This window comes from Leptosomus discolor, chromosome 2 (genome assembly GCF_034619465.1).
Source record: "Leptosomus discolor isolate bLepDis1 chromosome 2, bLepDis1.hap2, whole genome shotgun sequence".
Taxonomy (NCBI): Eukaryota; Metazoa; Chordata; class Aves; order Leptosomiformes; family Leptosomidae; genus Leptosomus; species Leptosomus discolor.
In genome coordinates this window covers 45,686,047-45,703,770 of record NC_141392.1, presented here as the reverse complement: position 1 = coordinate 45,703,770, position 17,724 = coordinate 45,686,047, and the positions used below count along the sequence as shown (strand labels likewise).

General features: G+C 48.2%; 2 protein-coding genes and 1 pseudogene across 2 annotated transcripts; 2 read left to right on the top strand and 1 right to left on the bottom strand.

Moving 5' to 3' along the window:
- Positions 1 to 615: 615 nt before the first annotated feature.
- Positions 616 to 11,787, bottom strand: LOC147415973 (exocyst complex component 8-like). The gene is given in 5 exon segments (XM_086482356.1): positions 616 to 859; positions 3,020 to 3,265; positions 3,332 to 3,528; positions 3,531 to 4,478; positions 11,676 to 11,787. Coding segments are annotated over 5 exon segments (1,740 nt in total). The 3' UTR covers positions 616 to 622.
- Positions 9,358 to 11,572, top strand: LOC147415974 (uncharacterized). Its single transcript, XM_086461836.1, is given in 5 exon segments — positions 9,358 to 9,606; positions 9,609 to 9,779; positions 9,782 to 10,403; positions 10,406 to 10,650; positions 11,537 to 11,572. Coding segments are annotated over 5 exon segments (1,323 nt in total).
- A 499-nt stretch (positions 11,788 to 12,286) lies between the features above and the next one.
- LOC147415972 (DNA-dependent metalloprotease SPRTN-like) lies at positions 12,287 to 17,724 on the top strand (annotated as a pseudogene).

Below are 17,724 nucleotides of genomic sequence, written 5' to 3'. Positions count from 1 at the left end.
GTTCTTAAGACCCCTTTGACTTGGATTTTTTCTTTTTTTTTTAAAGTGTTTTTGGCCACTTAAAGTGGCCACCTCTTAGAGTTAACCACTTATAACAAATAAGAAGTCTTCTGTTTATGGCAATGTAATTGTAGCAGGTATTGTTTAGAATTGTAAATATTTTGCACAATTACACTCTCAGGTGGACCCTCTCACCTCAGGATACTTTGTAAGGCCTTCTCCTCATCTACCCTGAAGGGCTCCATTAAAAAAAAAAAAAAAATCATTTGAGGCCTGTTTTCAAAAGGGCTTTAAAAATGAGGCATACTGTTACAAGTCAAATGGAAGCTCATGAACTTCAGTCTCTCATGTGTCTTTTGGTCAGGATCCCAGCTAGATTCTCCTCCCGCTCTTTCTGATGCTTTACACAAACCCTATGTTGAAAGTTCACTAGTTTTTTAGGATATAGGTATTAACGTGCATAAGTAACTGACCGCCATATCCTGACACCAGCAAGTAAAACTTGCAAGGAGTACTGCTAGCAATACTGGTACAGACTGTTCCCGGCCATGTCATAAAAGCCTTCATGATCTTTCAGTTAAACTTCCAGTCCTTTACAAGTCCAAATGGCATTAAATTGACATTAGCTGTCAGTCCATTTTGCTGCTTCTGGAAGCCAGCCAGCTTGGCGATTGGGATCCAACAAGCCAGTCCGTTGAGGAATGAAACCGTTGTGCTGTGAAAAGTCGTAAGTGCGAAGCAGATGTGTTCTGAGTAAACTTTCTGAAATGTTAACAGTTCTCTTGCCGCACTGAAAGTATTTAACAGGTTCAACAGCAGCTTGATTCCTTCCTTGCAAAACCTGCTTGTAAATACGTTTCTTTAAAGAAAAGAAAAAATAAATTCTGCTGTTTCCTGCATTGTTTCTACAACTTTAAATGGCTGTGTTACCCTTGGATGCAGGTTTGCCTTATTTATGTAAATTAATTACTTGCTGCTCCCTTTTGAAATGGGGAAATAAAGTGATGTGCAATGGAATTTGACGAGCGATACCTTAACTTTCTTTAAACATTGGTGTATTTTTTTAAATGCTGATGCTACAGGTGTTTAACGGGAACTGGATTGTTCTTGCATATGCTGAATAAACTGGTACTGCATTTTCAATGTTCCTTAAGCCGGGGTTTTACATGGCAGTTGTGGCCATCTTGTGTTACTCACCAGTGGGCTTACTTATGTAACAAGTAACAACCTGGTTTAATAGATCTTTTCTCTATTGACACTTCTCCTTCTTAAATTTCATGTAATAAATGTAAAAACAGGTGTTGGTGAACACAGACAGCGTCAACCTCCGCTTCCTCCATCCTATTTTTTAGTACAGTTTCACTTCTGTTGCATTTCTGTGGAAAATTTTAAAAATACTGATTCCAAAACTTAATTCGGCCTGTTCATTTTCCATACTTCCTTCTTAAAAGGGCAGTATCTGTCAGCGTTCCCAGTGAAAGCTGACATTAACAAGGACAGTACTACCCAGAAGTATTTGTGCTACCGTATGTTTTTAAGATGGGCTCTAGATTCGGATCATGAATGGTCTCTCGTGTCGTGAAGCATTTTTTGAGAGCTATTTCCCTTACTATTGTTCTCATCAGTTTCCTGGTTTCTCTTTCCCAATGCAACTGATAAAAGAAGGGAGGATTGTGAGTATTGTTAAATGGATTTTTTTTTTTTTTTTTTTTTTTTTTTTTTTTTTTTTTACACATCAGTGGTGTTCATTTGAACAACAAATAGAAAACAAATGTGGGAACTGACCTGTCTCAAACACTCAAACGTCCTAAATTAGATCTGTTTTCAAAACATTTGAGCAATTCTGGAGCGGCTGTGGAAAAAGATCACCTCTGCCGATGCGTGTTTTCAAAATGAAGTATTATGATGCCAAGATCTTTTCGATACAGAGAGAAGGGTGACAAAGAGCTGGGTGGATAGGCTTTGCAGTGGCTACCTATGGCAGGCTATTATGAACAGGTTTTGGGGGTATATTACTGTGAATGCTGTTTGTGTAAGGTTTTGTTCTTGAATACAGTGTCCTTCCCACAGTTCTAATAATGATTACCAGTATGGTTTTAAAATATACTGGTAAATTTTGTCAGAAATGTCATCTTCTGTCTCAGTTGGCTTTGTCCTGAGTGAGTTTAGATACTGTCTGTAACACCACAAACTGGTCACGAACGTTGAACAAACATGCTTCACTGAACTGCAAAATAAGTTGCCTGACTGGACACCTGAGAAACAAATATACTTGATCTCCAAGACAAATCAGGTATGAGAGAGTTCAAATGTGTGCAAGCTATTTGTCAACACATGGTTCTGCAAGCTAAAGGCGAAAGCCATCTCGTGCTGTAGTGTTCCACTGGAATTGCTCAGACTGATTCGGATGATAACATTTCTAGAGGTTAAACTAGGTGGGGGTTACTTAGCTATTTCATTATTGTAAGAGGTTGCTCTTAAGTTGTCTTGAACCTGGTTATTGGGCAAGAAATCTTGAAGGTCAAAATTTATTTTCAACTATTTTTTACTTTATGGAAATGTTATCTAGGAAGTTTTTGTAATGTCTGATGAGTTGTGATGAAGGAGCGGGAAGCAGAATTTTTCTCCGGGCTAATAAAAATTCCTTAGTATCTTGCAAGAAGATGGGTAATAGAAATAGTCTGCTTTATAACACGTTTTAAAAGTGATAATGTGCATTCCTCTGTAACATCATGCACACAAGTTAATGTCAGTGATGACAGGGTCGAGTCACTATGGGTAAGGACCAGAGGACAGGCACATAAGGCTGATATTGCGGTGGGAATCTGTTACAGACCACCCAGCCAGGATGAAGAGGTGGATGGAATATTTTGTAAGCAGTTGGGAGAAGTTTCACGATCGCTACCCCTGGTTCTTGTACTCAAAAGCCAACTAAACTAGGGCTAGAAAAGAGGATTTACGAGCTATGCAGCCTTTGTTTTGGTTATCACGTCACACCACCCCCTTTGGACCCTCTTACCTTGACGCACTCTGCCGCAGTTGACACGCTCTCTTTACTATCAAACACTTGCTTACTGAAGGCGTCTACAAACATCCTCATGGAAGAGCGGGCCCAGACAACGAAGGCCGAGTAGCAGCCATTGTTGCCAGCGAAGTCCGTCTCAAACTCTCTCGCCGTCTCCAGAAGGCTGGTGAAGAAGACGTGGCAGAGCTTGTGGATGTAGAGCAGCGTGGCACCCTCGATGCGCAGCTGTCGGACGGCCGTCTGCACCGCGGCCGCCCGGCCGTCTGCACCGCGGCCGCCCGGCCGTCTGCACCGCGGCCGCCCGGCCGTCTGCACCGCGGCCGCCCGGTTCTTCAGGAAGAGCTCACAGGCCTTGGTGGACTGGTCCAAGCGGATGAGCTGAGACACGGCTCGGCGGGTGGCCCGCGGCCCTCCCCGCAGCGAGCGGTCTGGAGACAGCTCAAACACCAGCACATCTGTAAGCTGCCGGACCCGCTCATCCACCTTGGCCCGCAGCTCCTTCAGGGCTGGCTCACAGGCTTGTCCCCCAGGTACTCGTTGAGTTTATCCAAGAGGTCCACCGCCCCCTCAAAGTCCCGCTGAGCGATGCAGACATCCAGGTCCTCGGGCAGCTCCTGGATCCACTCAAGTGAGAGGCCAACCACCTCCTCCCCAGCAGAGGGCTCTTCCTCCTCCTCCTCGAAGGGGTTGGTGGATTCGGTGGGCGGCGGGGCAGGCCGGGGCAGGGCCTCCTGCTCCAGGCGTCGCTTCTCGCTGAGGGCCCGGTTGCGCTTGGTCTCCTCCGGCACCTCCAACCACTCCTTCTTGATCTTGGCGTTCTCGGCCTGGAAAACGCGGCTCTCGGGGAACGTGAGCAGCTTGAACATGTCCTTCATGGGCGGGTTGTCCTTGACGTTGACCACAGCCAGCCCATCCAGGGGGTAGAGGGCATCGTAGCGGTAGGCACCACAGCGGTTGCGCAGGGCAGTGGCCACGAGCAGGCAGTCGTTCATGAGGAAGGCATGCACCCGCTGGATCTGCGCCATGTGGTCAGCATCGTACTCCACCAGGTCGCCGTCGTAGACCAGGTACTTGCCGGGGCTCTCAGGAAGGAGGTCGCGGCAGCCCTCCACCTTCTCCAGGAGGGTGGTGAGCGTGCGCTGCCGCTTCTCCTCGCTGGCTGCGGCCTCCTTTGCCAACAGCGGCAGGAAGGGGGCGGCGGCGGCAGCACGGCGTGTGCCCAGGGCGGGGTCGTCGCGGTCGGCCTGGAGCAGGGCCTGGGTGACGGTCTCCATGATGCCCTTCTGCTCGGTGAGGATGTGGCTGAGCTGGTACATCTCGCTCTCCAGGTAGCCGATCTCCCGCACCGTCTCGATGAACTGCCGGTAGTTCTGGTAGACGTTGCGCTTCAGGCTCTGGGCCGTCTCCTCGCTCAGCGCCTGGATGCGCTGCCGGTGCTCCTGCAGGTCCCGGTGATACGGGGACATACAGAAAATATATCTTATAAACGAATATATATATCTCTCAAAAATATTCATAGGGAGCTACACCGAAAAAAGCGAAAACTATTAAAACTAGCTCCCCAGAACTAACATGCACGCAAGGAAGCAATTAGTCACTAACCCCTGCAAACTGCTTGAGAAAGAAGCTGATAAGGGAAACAGAAAAGACAGAAACAAGGACATAATTGATGGCTCAAAGGCGTCAAAGGCAGGAGGAGACAAGGGCTAACGAAGGTTCGCTAACATCCATCTCTAAAGAAGAACAAAAAGGAGACAGCCAGATGTGCTCACAAGGACAGACCAGGCTGCAACCAGACTGGCACTGCAAGCTCAGACAAATTAGAGATTCCAGGGGAGAGGTGAGGAGCACTCAAAACTTGGAAGTGTTATTGGAAGAAGCTTGGAGGGTGTTCAGCCACAGAGAGGACAATTATAAGCAGAGTCTAGGCAAATTGGTGGCAGGAGTCAGAGAAGAGAGAGAAGGGAAACCTAAACCCAGGACGGGACGCCGACCGGCGCCCCTGAGCAGGGATCAACGTGTTATATGTAGAAAGACTGCTCACTGGAAAAGGGAATGTCCGGAGCGACAGCGTCAGGGGAACACTAGGTGGCGCGATAACCCAAGAAAAACGATCGCACATGGGAAGGAGGACTGCCTAGAGGATCCATGGATTACAATGAAATTAGGAGAAAAACAAGAAAAAAAATGGAGTTTCTAGTTGATACGGGGGCAACATACTCAGTTTTGAATCAAGCTTTAATGCCTTTAGGAAACGACTATGTCATGGCAAAAGGAGCGACTGGCCAGAGCGAAAAAGCTTATTTTTTTGAACCATTAAAATGTAAACTGGGCAAGCAGGTAGGCACCCATCAATTTTTGTATATGCCAAATTCACCAGATTCCCTGTTGGGAAGGGACCTACTGGAACAGCTGGAGGCCATGATAAAATTCAAAAAGGGTGAGATTACTCTGGAGGTAAATGATGGTCAATATGTACAAATAAGGAGCTTGCCTTTGGTTAATATTCCCATAGAAGGACAAATCCACGAGGAGATCATCAATCAGCTCTGCCCCGGGGTTTGGGCGACTGATGCCCCAGGACGTGCCAAGAATGCCCAACCAATAAATTTGAAGGACGGACAGAGAGGGGTAAGAATCAAACAATACCCACTAAAGAAAGAAGACAGGGAAGGGATTCGCCCGAAAAGAGAGCGATGCTTAGAACTGGGCTTATTGAGGGAATGCGAATCGGAGTTCAATACCCCCATTCTCCCGGCCCGAAAACCAGATGGGTCCTATCGAATAGTCCAAGATCCGAGGGCCATTAACAAAATAACAGAGGATCTCTACCCCGTGGTTGCCAATCCATATACCTTGCTAATCACCTTAACTCCTGATGTAATTTGGTTTACAGTTTTAGAGGTAAAAGATGCCTTCTTTTGCCTCCCTCTCCATGAAGCCAGTCAGAAAATTTTTGCATTCGAGCGGGAAAACCCTAAGAGTGGTCGGAAGACCCAGCTCACATGGACGGTGTTGCCACAAGCTTTCAAGAACAGCCCTACCATCTTCGGGAACCTACTAGCGAAAGATTTGGAATGATGGGAACCACCAGCGGAAGAAGGAAAAATACCACAATACGTGGATGACATCCTCGTTGCAACTAAAACCAGAGAAGCCTGTGTCACCTGGACTGTAGGTTTATTAAACTTTCTTGGGCTTCAGGGGTACCGAGTGTCTCGAAACAAGGCACAAGTGACTTTGCAGCAGGTTACGTACTTAGGGTGTGAGATCAGTGCAGGGCAACGGTCCTTGGGGCAAGCCCAGAAAGAAGCCATATGCCAGACCCCTCGGCCACAGACTGTAAAAGAACTGCGGACCTTCCTGGGAACGACGGGGTGCTGCCGGCTCTGGATACATGACTATGGCCTGCTGGTCAAACCACTGTATTCCTTGATAAAATCCACTTCAAGTCACCTCCAGTGGGATGCTGAGTCAGATCGGGCATTCCATCGGCTGAAGGAGGCCCTGATGTCAGCACCTGCACTGGCACTCCCTGATGCGAGGGGACCATTGCTCCTATTTTCCCATGAAAAGCAGGGAATACCATTAGGAGTACTGGCACAAGACCTGGGACCAGACAGACGAGCTGTGGCATACTTCTCCAAACAACTGGATGCTGCGGCCAAAGGGTGGCCTGGCTGCCTAAGGGCGGTAGCAGCAGTCATCCTGAACGTTCAGGAAGCTCGGAAGTTTACCCGGGGTCAGAAAATGCCTGGTTTAGTATCTCACACGGTGTCTACAGTCCTTGAAGTAAAAGGGGGACATGGGCTCTCCCCACAGAGACTCCTGAAATATCAAGCTGTCGTGGTCGAGCAGAACGATGTTGAGATTGTGACCGCTAACGTGGTCAACCCAGCTCCATTTCTTAGCGGGAAGACTGGAGAACCAGTGGACCACGACTGCCTCGAGACGATTGAGGCCACGTACTCTAGCCGCATTGACCTAAAGGATACCCCCACGGATGGGGTAGAGCACTGGTTCACAGACGGGAGCAGCTATATCCTGGGCAGAAAACGACGTTCTGCGTACGTCATCACCGCTACTGAAAAGGTAATAGAATCTGGACCACTACCGGCTGACGCTTCAGCACAAAAGGCCGAGATCATAGCCCTCACTCGAGCCCTGCAGAGGGCCGAAGGAAAGGCTGTGAATGTTTGGACTGATTCTAAATACGCCTTTGGAGGGGTACATGCCCACGGAGCAATTTGGAAGGAGCGAGGACTGTTGAACTCCCAAGGAAAGACTATCAAGCACGCGAAGGAAATTTTAAGACTTTGGAATGCAGTCCAACTTCCTGAAAAAGGGGCAATTGCGCACATTAGGGCACACCAGAAAGTGAGCACCAAATTGGAAAGAGGAAACAAACTGGCGGACAGAGAGGCAAAACGGGCAGCTAAAGAAACGGTAAAGGTAGAGGGAGCACTAGCCCCAGATGGACAGATAACCCTAGAAGGTAAGGCAGAATACACTAAGGAGGATCGAAAGTTAATCACAGATTTGGAAGGAACATACAATGAGGACGGGTGGGCTGTAACACCACACGGGAAACTCACAGTCCCCCCCTCTTATACGGTTTGGCCATTGGTCCGGAAGGAACACAAGAAGGGACACTGCGGGGCCGAGGCATTATACAAATACCTTATCAGACCCGTGACAGCTCAAAATTTATACACCACAGACAGTCAGACAAGCGACTCAGCAACGTGACCTTTGCCTCCAGACTAATCCAAAAATTGTCCCAAAACCAGAAACGGGCCAAACTGGGAAAGGGAATTGTCCGGGACAACATTGGCAAACTGATTTCTCGGAACTTCCTAGAAAAGGGGGGGTATAAATACTTGCTTGTGCTAACTGATACCTTTTCGGGCTGGCCACAAGCCTTCCCATGCAGAACAGCTAAAGCTCGAGAGGTGACCAAGGTGTTGCTACAAGAAATCATACCCAGGTTTGGAGTCCCAGCGGTGATGTCCTCAGATACAGGGCCGCACTTCATCTCCAAAGTTGTGCAACAAATAAGCCACCATCTAGGGACAGATTGGCCACTACACACTCCATACCGGCCACAATCTAGTGGCCAGGTGGAGAAAATGAATCACCTGATTAAACAACAGATGGTTAAATTAGGACAAGAAACCAATTTGGCCTGGCCACAACCTCTACCCCTAGCAATGCTATGGATACGAACTAGACCCCGAGCTAAAGAAGGGCTAAGCCCATTTGAAATCCCATACGGGCGACCCTATGGGGTACAAAAGGGAACCTCTTCACAAACTGGCGAAGAATCGATGACTTCCTATATGGTGGCATTAGGGAAACAGCTTCGTAAAAGTGAAAAACAGGTGTTTGGAACCCGATGCAGGGGTTTGGATGGGCCAGTGCATAACATGCAACCTGGAGACTATGGGTATGTTAAGTCTCTTACAGAGAAAACTTTGGAGCCACAGTGGCAAAGGACCATACCAAGTGCTTCTCACCTCTTTCACGGCAACCAAGATCAGGGAACAATGCACCTGGATTCACCACTCCCGAGTGAAGAAAGCTCACAAAACTCCTTGGAAAGTAACACAGGGTGAGGATGAACTGAAACTAAAGCTTCGCCGAGCGAAATGAGAATATTGCAGCCGGAAGCGTTCAGTAACTCGGCCTGCCAAGATTTAGTCAGGAAAATTACTGTATTGGTAGTTATAGTAACCCAGGGGTCGAACGGTAACACCCCAGAATGGCCACGCACCCAAGCTCACACTGCATATACTGGGGATATGGGACCGCTCTCTGATAGAAAAAGCTTAAGCCTTGCCACCGTGGTTACGCAGAGAAATGAAGCGTACCCCGAAAATTATTGGAGCACAGACCTTCAGAGAACGATGCCTCAACTGCAGGGAATGCTGGGTCAAAACATAAGCGTAGGATGCTGAGTAATTCACGGAAACTCCTACAAAAGGGCAAACCAGAGATCTGTATCCAGTATAATAACAAACACAACAAACAGAAAGCCTTGCAGTATTTTGGATTGTTGGCATAATTTTACTCTAACGCATCCTGTCTTTGTAACACGCGCCTGGGCACGCGGTGAAATAGGATTATCCTTTAAATTTAAGATAGATGCTGTACCTTCTACGACAGTGGGGCCCTGCACAACCTATACAGCTGATACGAGCACTCAAACAGTCCGAACCCAAACCAAACTCGAATCTAAGATTTATGAGATTGGTCCGTATGTCATCAGAAATACAGGTCAGCAACAAGTATTATTTAACCCAGAGTGGTCTCTAGAGAGGGCGAAACTGATGATGCAAACTAGTGTTTCAGAAAGACAACCATTGTGTTCCCCTTTCTTATGGACTTCCTATGAAGGGTGGGCCACTTGGCTACGCAGGAGAACGGATATTTTTCAAAGGCGAATACCACGGGATGTAGCTGGGGTGTTAGGGACAGGACCCGGGGTTCTAAATACCACAGGTTCAGAAGTGATCATTGACAAATTAGCTGCCTCTACCGCTGATCTGTCCAAACGACAACAGCCATTACAATCCTCCCTATTAGCTCCCTAGGAGCTCCCCAATGGTTGGTGTCGGAAGTTTTACCGGACTGGGAACGGGCAAACATAAGGGATCATAATATCACTACAGATGCAATTAGAGGGCTCCAAAGTAATATCTCACTGGCCCTGAGCTGTATCCAGGCCCAGCTGTGGATGCAATCAAGAACCGCATCTCTATTATAAGGGAAGGAGAGGAAGGGGTCTTCCCCACAGAAATACGAAAAATAGTTTGGGATAGTGCCACTGATACGGCAAGAGAGCTCCAGTCCTGGTGGGAAACGGTAAACTTTACCTATAACCCCACCACACACACAGTCCCTGCCCTCGTGTTAACTACCCACAAGGCATCAGTGACTCTAATATATCCCATAATAGCCTTGGGAATAAATCATGGTCAAACTTTGCTTCATCCTTTTGAACACAGGACATGGGCCCGAAAGGTAGAGAACAAATGGCAAACAGTTGATTTAGAATCCCGTATTGTACGAGAGCAACAGGGATTTCTCTGCGAGAGCAATACCACGAGCGCACAAGACATTTGCCTGGATACCGACCAAAAGGTCCGTCACTTTGAAATTCGCCCAAACGCCAGTCCAAAAACAGTGGTCGTATACGCAGGAAAAGGTTGTGCTTGTTTAAGAACAACATGTAGTTTTGTGTCCGTAGAAGGAGTAGAAACAGACACCAGGAATCACTCGAATTTCTCTATTTGTACTTTTACCACCATCACAGGATGTGACTTTAGCCACTTGGCTCCTGTGGTTTCTCACCAAATCCTGAGATCAAACTATACACGGATTCTGAACTACAACCCACACCTATAGGGACAAAAAGATTGTTGAAACACCCAGACTTAATACGGATATTAGAGGAAGCCAAGAATAATGCACAGGAAACTCTAATAACTGTTCATCATGAGGCAAAGGAGATAAGTAGGGTCTTGAAAAGGGTAAAAAAGGACGGAGAACACAAATGGTGGGATATGCTTTTCGGGTGGTCACCTTCAGCCACCGGATTTTTCAATATCCTAATGCATCCAAGAGTAGTGTTGCTGATAGCTACCGCTATTTTATTATTTCTAGTAGCGACCCTATATATGCGGGTTTGGCGTACAATTACAAGAATAACTACAATGTACAAAGCATTATACCAATCAGACAGAATAGCCAAGTAAAAGAATTTACTTAACTCAATAGAAAAGGGGGGAATTGATAGGGGGACATACAGAAAACATGTTTTATAACCCAATATATACATATATCAAAAATATTCATAGGGAGCTACACAGAAAAATGCGAAAACTATTAAAATTTGCTCCCCAGAACTAACGTGCATGCAAGGAAGCAATTAGTCACTAACTCCTGCAAATTGCTTGAGAAAGAAGCTGATAAGGGAAACAGAAAAGACAGAATCAAGGACAAAATTCACGGCTCAAAGGCGTCAAAGGCAGGAGGAGACAAGGGCTAAGGAAGGCTCGCTAACATCCATCTCTAAACAAGAACAAAAAGGAGACAGCCAGATGTGCTCACAAGGACAGACGAGGCTGAAACCAGTCTGGCACTGCAAGCTCAGACAAATTAGAGATTCCAGGGGAGAGGTGAGGAGTACAACAGCGAGGAAGACCTACGGCCTTCATCCCTGAAGTCCCCTGCCCACGAACTGCGCAAGCGCACCGAGGAGGAGCCCGAGGCGGAGATTATGGAAATGAAGGGACCGGAAAAAAATGCCTTTTCGGGGATAGGGCATGAATATGTTTAGGCGTTTTGAAACAGGCGACCGCTTTAACTGTATAAGTACTGGACAAGCGACCACGGTGGGGAGGCACGTTTGTGGCGGAGCGATCCCCCGCCACGTGCATCTGCGCGCAATAAACATACCTACTTTCTAACCTTTCGGGTTGCAAAGTCTTTTCCGCGCGTCACACGTAGCCGATCTCCCGCGCCGTCTCGATGAACTGCCGGTAGTTCTGGAAGACGTTGCGCTTCAGGCTCTGGGCCGTCTCCTCGCTCAGCGCCTGGATGCGCTGCCGGTGCTCCTGCAGGTCCCGGTCCCGGTCCCGGTCCCGGTCCCCGTCCGACTGCTGCGACAGCTGCTTCACGTACTCCCCCGCCGCGAAGCCCCCCGACTCCAGCTGCCGCCGCAGCCGGCTCCCCCCGCCTTCGCCCAGCGACAACGCCATGGCCGCCGCCCCCCACCCGGCCCGCCGCCGCCGCCGCCGCCGCCGCCACCGCCACCGGCGAGACCGCCACTGCGCCTGCGCACGGCGGCACGTACGCCGCCTGCAACCACACGGCCGCGCCGAGCCCTCATGCGCGCCCACCCCGTCGCCAGAGCGGCAGCCGGAGCGACGCTGGGCCGCCACGCCCTTGAGGAGCGCCGGCCTCGGAGGGGGCGGGGCGAGGCAGGGCCGGGCCGGGCCGGGCCGGGCCGGGCCACCGGGGAGGCGTGGCGCGGCGCGCGAGGCATGGCGCGCGAGGCGTGCCGCGCGAGGCGTGCCGCGCGGCACGAAACCCGCGGCGCGTGCCGCGCGGCTCCCGGCACGCGCACGCGTCCGAGGGGAGTCCGTTGGGGGCTGCACGCGCAGGGGGCGTGGCGTTGTTTGCGTCGTAGCGCGGCTGTGCTCAGGGGTGCCGGAGCCGGCGGGGCGGTTGGGCGGCCGCTCGCTGGCGTTGTGCGGGATGGAGGAAGGCGCAGATGACTTCGAGGTGGAGCTGTGGATCGAGGAGCAGTGGGAAGTAGTGGTGGGCGAGCCGGAGGAGGCGGAGGCCAGCCCCGGCACAGCAGCGGTAGCGGAGCGCCCTGTGGCCTCGTGGGGCTCCTCGCAGCCCCGCCCGCTCTCGGTGGTGGACGAGGCGTGGGAGCTGCTGGACCCCATCCCCGACGTGCACAGCCTCTTCGTGGAGTTCAACGATGCGTTCTTCTGGGGGCTGCTGGGGGGCGTGGAGGTGTCGTGGAGCCCGCGCATGACCGTGTAAGACCTCTGGTCGGGTCGGATTGGGGCGAAGGGGGCCGGGGCTCTCGGGGGGGCGCCGGCGGGGAGCAGGGGCGAGGGGCGGGCCCGCCGGGAGCGGGAAGGCGGAGGGGGAAGCGAGCGGTGTTGCCGGCCCGGGGTTTCAGAAGCTGCCGTGCCTCTGAAGGGCCCCGGCGGCGTGTGCCGGTGCCGTGCCGGGGCTGTCGGCAGAGGCTGTGACCGGTCAGGTAAGCAGCAGCTCCTCTCGTGGTAGCGCGGTGGGTTTCGGGGAGGGGGAGCTGTCACTTGTCACTGAGCTGTTCCGAACTGCGGCTTCCTAGGCACGATGTCCGAGTGCCGCAGCTTCTCCTCCAGCTGCTCAACGTCCTGCTTTTCTAACGTAGTTTGGACCCCAGGACGTGACTTGGTCACTGGCGTTGCCTGTTTTGTCCTGCATTTCTCGCCCTTGGCGGCTAGAAACGGCTCTTCCCCTGCTGCGGGCAAAACTGGAGGGGACTTCAAGGGGAATGAATGACTTGGTCCTACCCTGTGTATGTTCAAACTTGAAAGAACGTTCTTGTGTTGCTGTCATTTTTCTTGTTCTCAGATTTTATGATAGCTTTACAGCATGGCAGAAAGGCAGGTGTGAAATGATAGGAGTGTATTAACAAGGCTTAGAACAGACTAGGAAAGGGAATAAGCGAGAAATCTGAAATTTAAAAAAAGCTTGGCGGCAGTTCTGCAGCAGGTCAGCTGATGCCGTTGCTGGCTGCTGGAGTCCTGCCCCCTCTCGTCCTCTGCTGGTCGTAGCACTCTTTGGACACTTTGAAATACTCGGATACTGAACTGGTAGAGGACTAGCTCGGGGACGACAAAAAATAATAAATGAGGTGCGTTCTGCTGGATTAGCATGCAGAAGTGGTCGTGTGTGAAGGTTCAGTAACACCTCAAAAGGTGGGAGAGGGCGAGGGGGCGAAACTGTGGCAACCAGCAGTTCAGTTGGTGCTGGCTGCTGTGAATCTCCAGCCTCTCTCTTATGTATTTCACTCCATCAGGAGTTCTAATGGAAACAGTCCTCTGCCTCCTGAACAGGTTAGCTTGGAGCAGTCCATTGTGATTTTTTTTCCTTTTTCTTTCAGGATTGCCAGCTTTGAATTAAGTGATTGCAAGAGATCTAATAGAGTTATTCTAAGGAGCTTGGGGGCTGCTTTTTTTTTTTTTTGCTTTATGACGTTGAGTATTGCTAAAAGTGCTTTTTCACGTTCTGAGTTACCTAGCATGTGTTGGAAGGGAAAGGCATTTTAACTCCAATTCTCAATGTCCTTCACGTGCTACAGAAACAAGTAGCTTTTCATGTTGTCTTCTGTGTCTCTTTCAGCTCTGTGGGAGTGTGTCACTGTGACCAAAAAAGTGGAACGTGTTCCATTCGTCTAAGTGAGCCGCTCCTGAAGTTAAGACCAAGGAGGGATCTTGTTGAGGTATCTCAAGATTGCTCATGAATATGCAGATAAAACGTACGGTGCCTCCCCCCGCTCCATACCAACATTTTACATGTCACATGGCATTCTTATATACAGTGGCTTATAGGTCGTAAAATAGTGGTGGCTTTCTTGACACGTTTGTGTTGCAATATCATGGTAATCTTTCAGTTTCATGTTTCTAAATGGGCAACTCTGAGTAGGAATCTGAAGTCACTTGTTTATTGTCCTGACTTTATAAAGGAAAAAAAACACCCAACTCTTTTACTCCTAAACTCTCCTTTAATATTAAAACCAAACAGGCACTGGAAGCAAGATCAGAAAACGGCTGTAGTTTCATCTTTTAGGTCAAAAGGCCAACAGCAGAAAATAAGGATATAGGATATGACTGTAAACATAAATTTGCGCCTCTGTCAGGGCTGCTGCTTTGAATTGGCTCAGCATTTGAATTTCCTTCATGAACAGAAATGCTGTAGAGTTTCAGCTTTCCCACAAGTCTCTCTTTTCTTGGGTTGGGGAGGGGATGACTTCTTTCAAGATCTGACTTAAGATTCTCTCCTCTTTTTGGGAATGTCACTTCCTGTAGTAATATTCTCCAGCATGTTTTGGTGGTATGGGAATAGAGGTAATTTGATTTGGCAGGTAGAATAAGTATATTATGCTTTTATGACCCAGACTGAATGTGAATGCATGAAAGCTAGATCGGTACCAAGATAAATGCAGAGGAGTGAAATGCTTCCAGCCTAATTTTGAAATGATATGTGCTCCTTTTCAGTAAATAGCTAATGGTTTTCATCATTTCAGACACTGTTGCATGAAATGATCCACGCCCTGCTTTTTGTTACTAATAATAACAAAGATCGTGAACCTCACGGACCAGAGTTCCGCAAACACATGCATCGCATTAATCACTTGAGTGGAGCCAATGTCACAGTAAGCATAATCCAGTTAACCTGATTTAATAGAGGTTTCTTGATGATTTGGTTTTTTAGTACGCCTGGTGTGCTATGAGTAGTACACTTGTTCTTGTTAGACACTCCACAGTTGGTAGCGATACAAATTGGGCATCCAAGTGTATGCCAGTTCCATAGTTATTTTGTTGGGGATGACGGTGGGAGCAGGTTGAGGAAGATGCAGCGAGTTGTTAGTCATATAATTTTCAAGTATACCCCCTGTAAGTATTTTTCGTTAAAAGTTTTGTTTTAAACTTGAAACAGCTTAACGATACCAGGGACAGAATAGCTTCGTGTTCAGAAAAGCATTTGGGGAAGAGCAGTCTGTTTTAGCTAAGATTGATATCGGTAGAGGCTAATGGGTGGATGATCTTTAAAAGTAATGTGTCTGATAAGATCAACTAAGAGAATAGCTGGAGGGAGAATGCCATACTGGTATTGTTTACAGTGCATTCTAAACAGTACGTCATTTAGGGTGAAACTGTAGATAGATTTTCCAAGTGACTGTACTGCAGTTCAGACAAGATAGCCAGGACCTCTTCCTACACATCCTGTCCGGTTTTTTAAAGCTTTGTTTTAATGCTAGGTAAATGTCGATCAAATTTTACCCAGGATCAGCTCTTTTCACTGGTAATGTAAAAATCACCGCAGTAACGGAAGGAATGAAGTAGTAATACAGTTTTTAAAAAATACTGTAGAGCTAGTGGCGTAAAATTAGAAACTTTCTGAATGACTGCTGCTGGGTTTTGGTTTTTGTTGGGTTTTTTGTTTGTGTTTTTTTTTTTTTTTTTTAAAAACCTAGATCAGACATTCTTTTCATAAGGAGGTGGACTTTTACCGCCAGCACTGGTGGCGATGCAATGGCCCCTGTCAAGATAGAAAACCGTACTTTGGATATGTGAAACGTTCAATGAATAGAGCGCCCTCTGCACGAGATGCTTGGTGGGCTGAGCATCAACAGACATGTGGAGGTACATTCACAAAAGTGAAGGAGCCAGAGAACTTCTCTAAGAAATCCAAGGGGAAAACTCGAGCAGCAAAACTTCCAAATTCCACGGCAACTTACAAAGGTATTGAAAAATAATTCTATTTTTCTTTTCCAAACTGTTTTTGTCCAAACAGTTCCTTGAGCAAATACAGATCAACCGCTACATAAGCTTTGTTTAGGTATTACTGTTATGTAGCAAAGAACAGCGCCTATTTTATTTGTGCATTTCTAGGCTCCTTCTCAACTTAATTGTTCGCAAAAGGTTTAGTTTGCCGCGCTATTTCCAAGCGGCAGATTTTTAAGGTGAAGCCCATAAAAGAGCAAAACCGTGATTTATAGATGAAAAACTTGTTGGGGATAGCCTGGCTGAGGAAGGTGAAATTGGCCTCGACAGCATCCCAGTATACCCGCCAGAAGATGAAAGAAGTGGATGAAGAATGTTGTAAACAGGTTTGAGGAGGTGATAAGAGACTGAGCAAGAAGAGACTAAACAAGTGAATACCACAGAGCAGAAATCTGGCAAGAGAACAGTAGATGAACTGGGAAATCCAGTAGGAGCACCAGCCAATCAGTATGTGAACAGAGGTGAATGGACAGAGCTATTGAGCGAATCATTTTAGCAGCCTTAGTGCAGGAACCGCTGGACAGATAAGAAAGGTGATAAAAGGGTAGGTTTTTTCTGCTGCGCCAGCTCGGCCATCATGGCTTTTGTAACTTAATAAAGGCTGCCTTCTTGCATATATTTTTGTCGGTGTCGGTCACTACCGCGACCAAAACTTAATAACTTTTCTTATTGGATTGTCTTCTTATTTTGCAGACAAGAAGCAAACGCACGATACGCAAGATCTGGTGCCTTTTAGTGGAAAGGGCTATCGGCTTGGAGGGGGAGACAGTGGACTCTCGGAAAAAAGCACGACTTCCAGCAGCAGTGTTAGAAACACCGGAACAGCCGATTCACCACATTGTTCAGGAGTCGGGACAATACCAGTCCCTAAAAACGAGATAAAATTCGAAAAATCGCCCCGTAGTGGCATCTTTCAACTTCATACTGATGACGCCAGGGACAAAATCAACTTGGCTTCAAAGCGTGAGTTTCCTGAACTCTCTGTTGCTCAAACAGAAGCTTACGAGGACGTTAGTGAATTGCCTGCTAAAATTGCTCGTGTTACGGATGGAAAATGAAACCAAGGTTCTGCACATGACTATAGGGTTAATCCGTTTTCTGACAGGCCACCGAAACAAGTTCCTTTTGAGCAGACAACAGCAGCTCAGGTTGCACCTGAGGAAGAAGATTCTGAGTGTGCTAGTACTCTGCAGCAATGGCCAAAAACGGAAGACCAAACTGCCTTTGAAAACTATTTCATTAAAAAAGCGGGTACCTGTATAAACACAGCTATGAAAACCAAAGCCGAATCTGCCACGTCCTCTGCAAGTTCCAGCACTGCTGTAAGGCAGGATGAAATAGTCATCTGTCCTGTTTGCCAGGCCGAGGTTTTGGAGCCTGACATAAATAGACACCTCGATTTTTGTCTCGCATAAAACCGTTCAGACAGTTGTCTCAAAAAGATACACCAGGACGGAAAACATGACTTGAAAACTCCTTTGCTCAGGTTTTGGTTAGCTGTGGTTACTTCCCTACGTGCCCTTTCTGAACTGGAATTTAAACTACTGGGCAGCAGGCTCAACAACAAATTTGGTGGAGCTGCACATCAGCGCTGACTAAGGAGTGAGCTGCTACTTGTGTTCC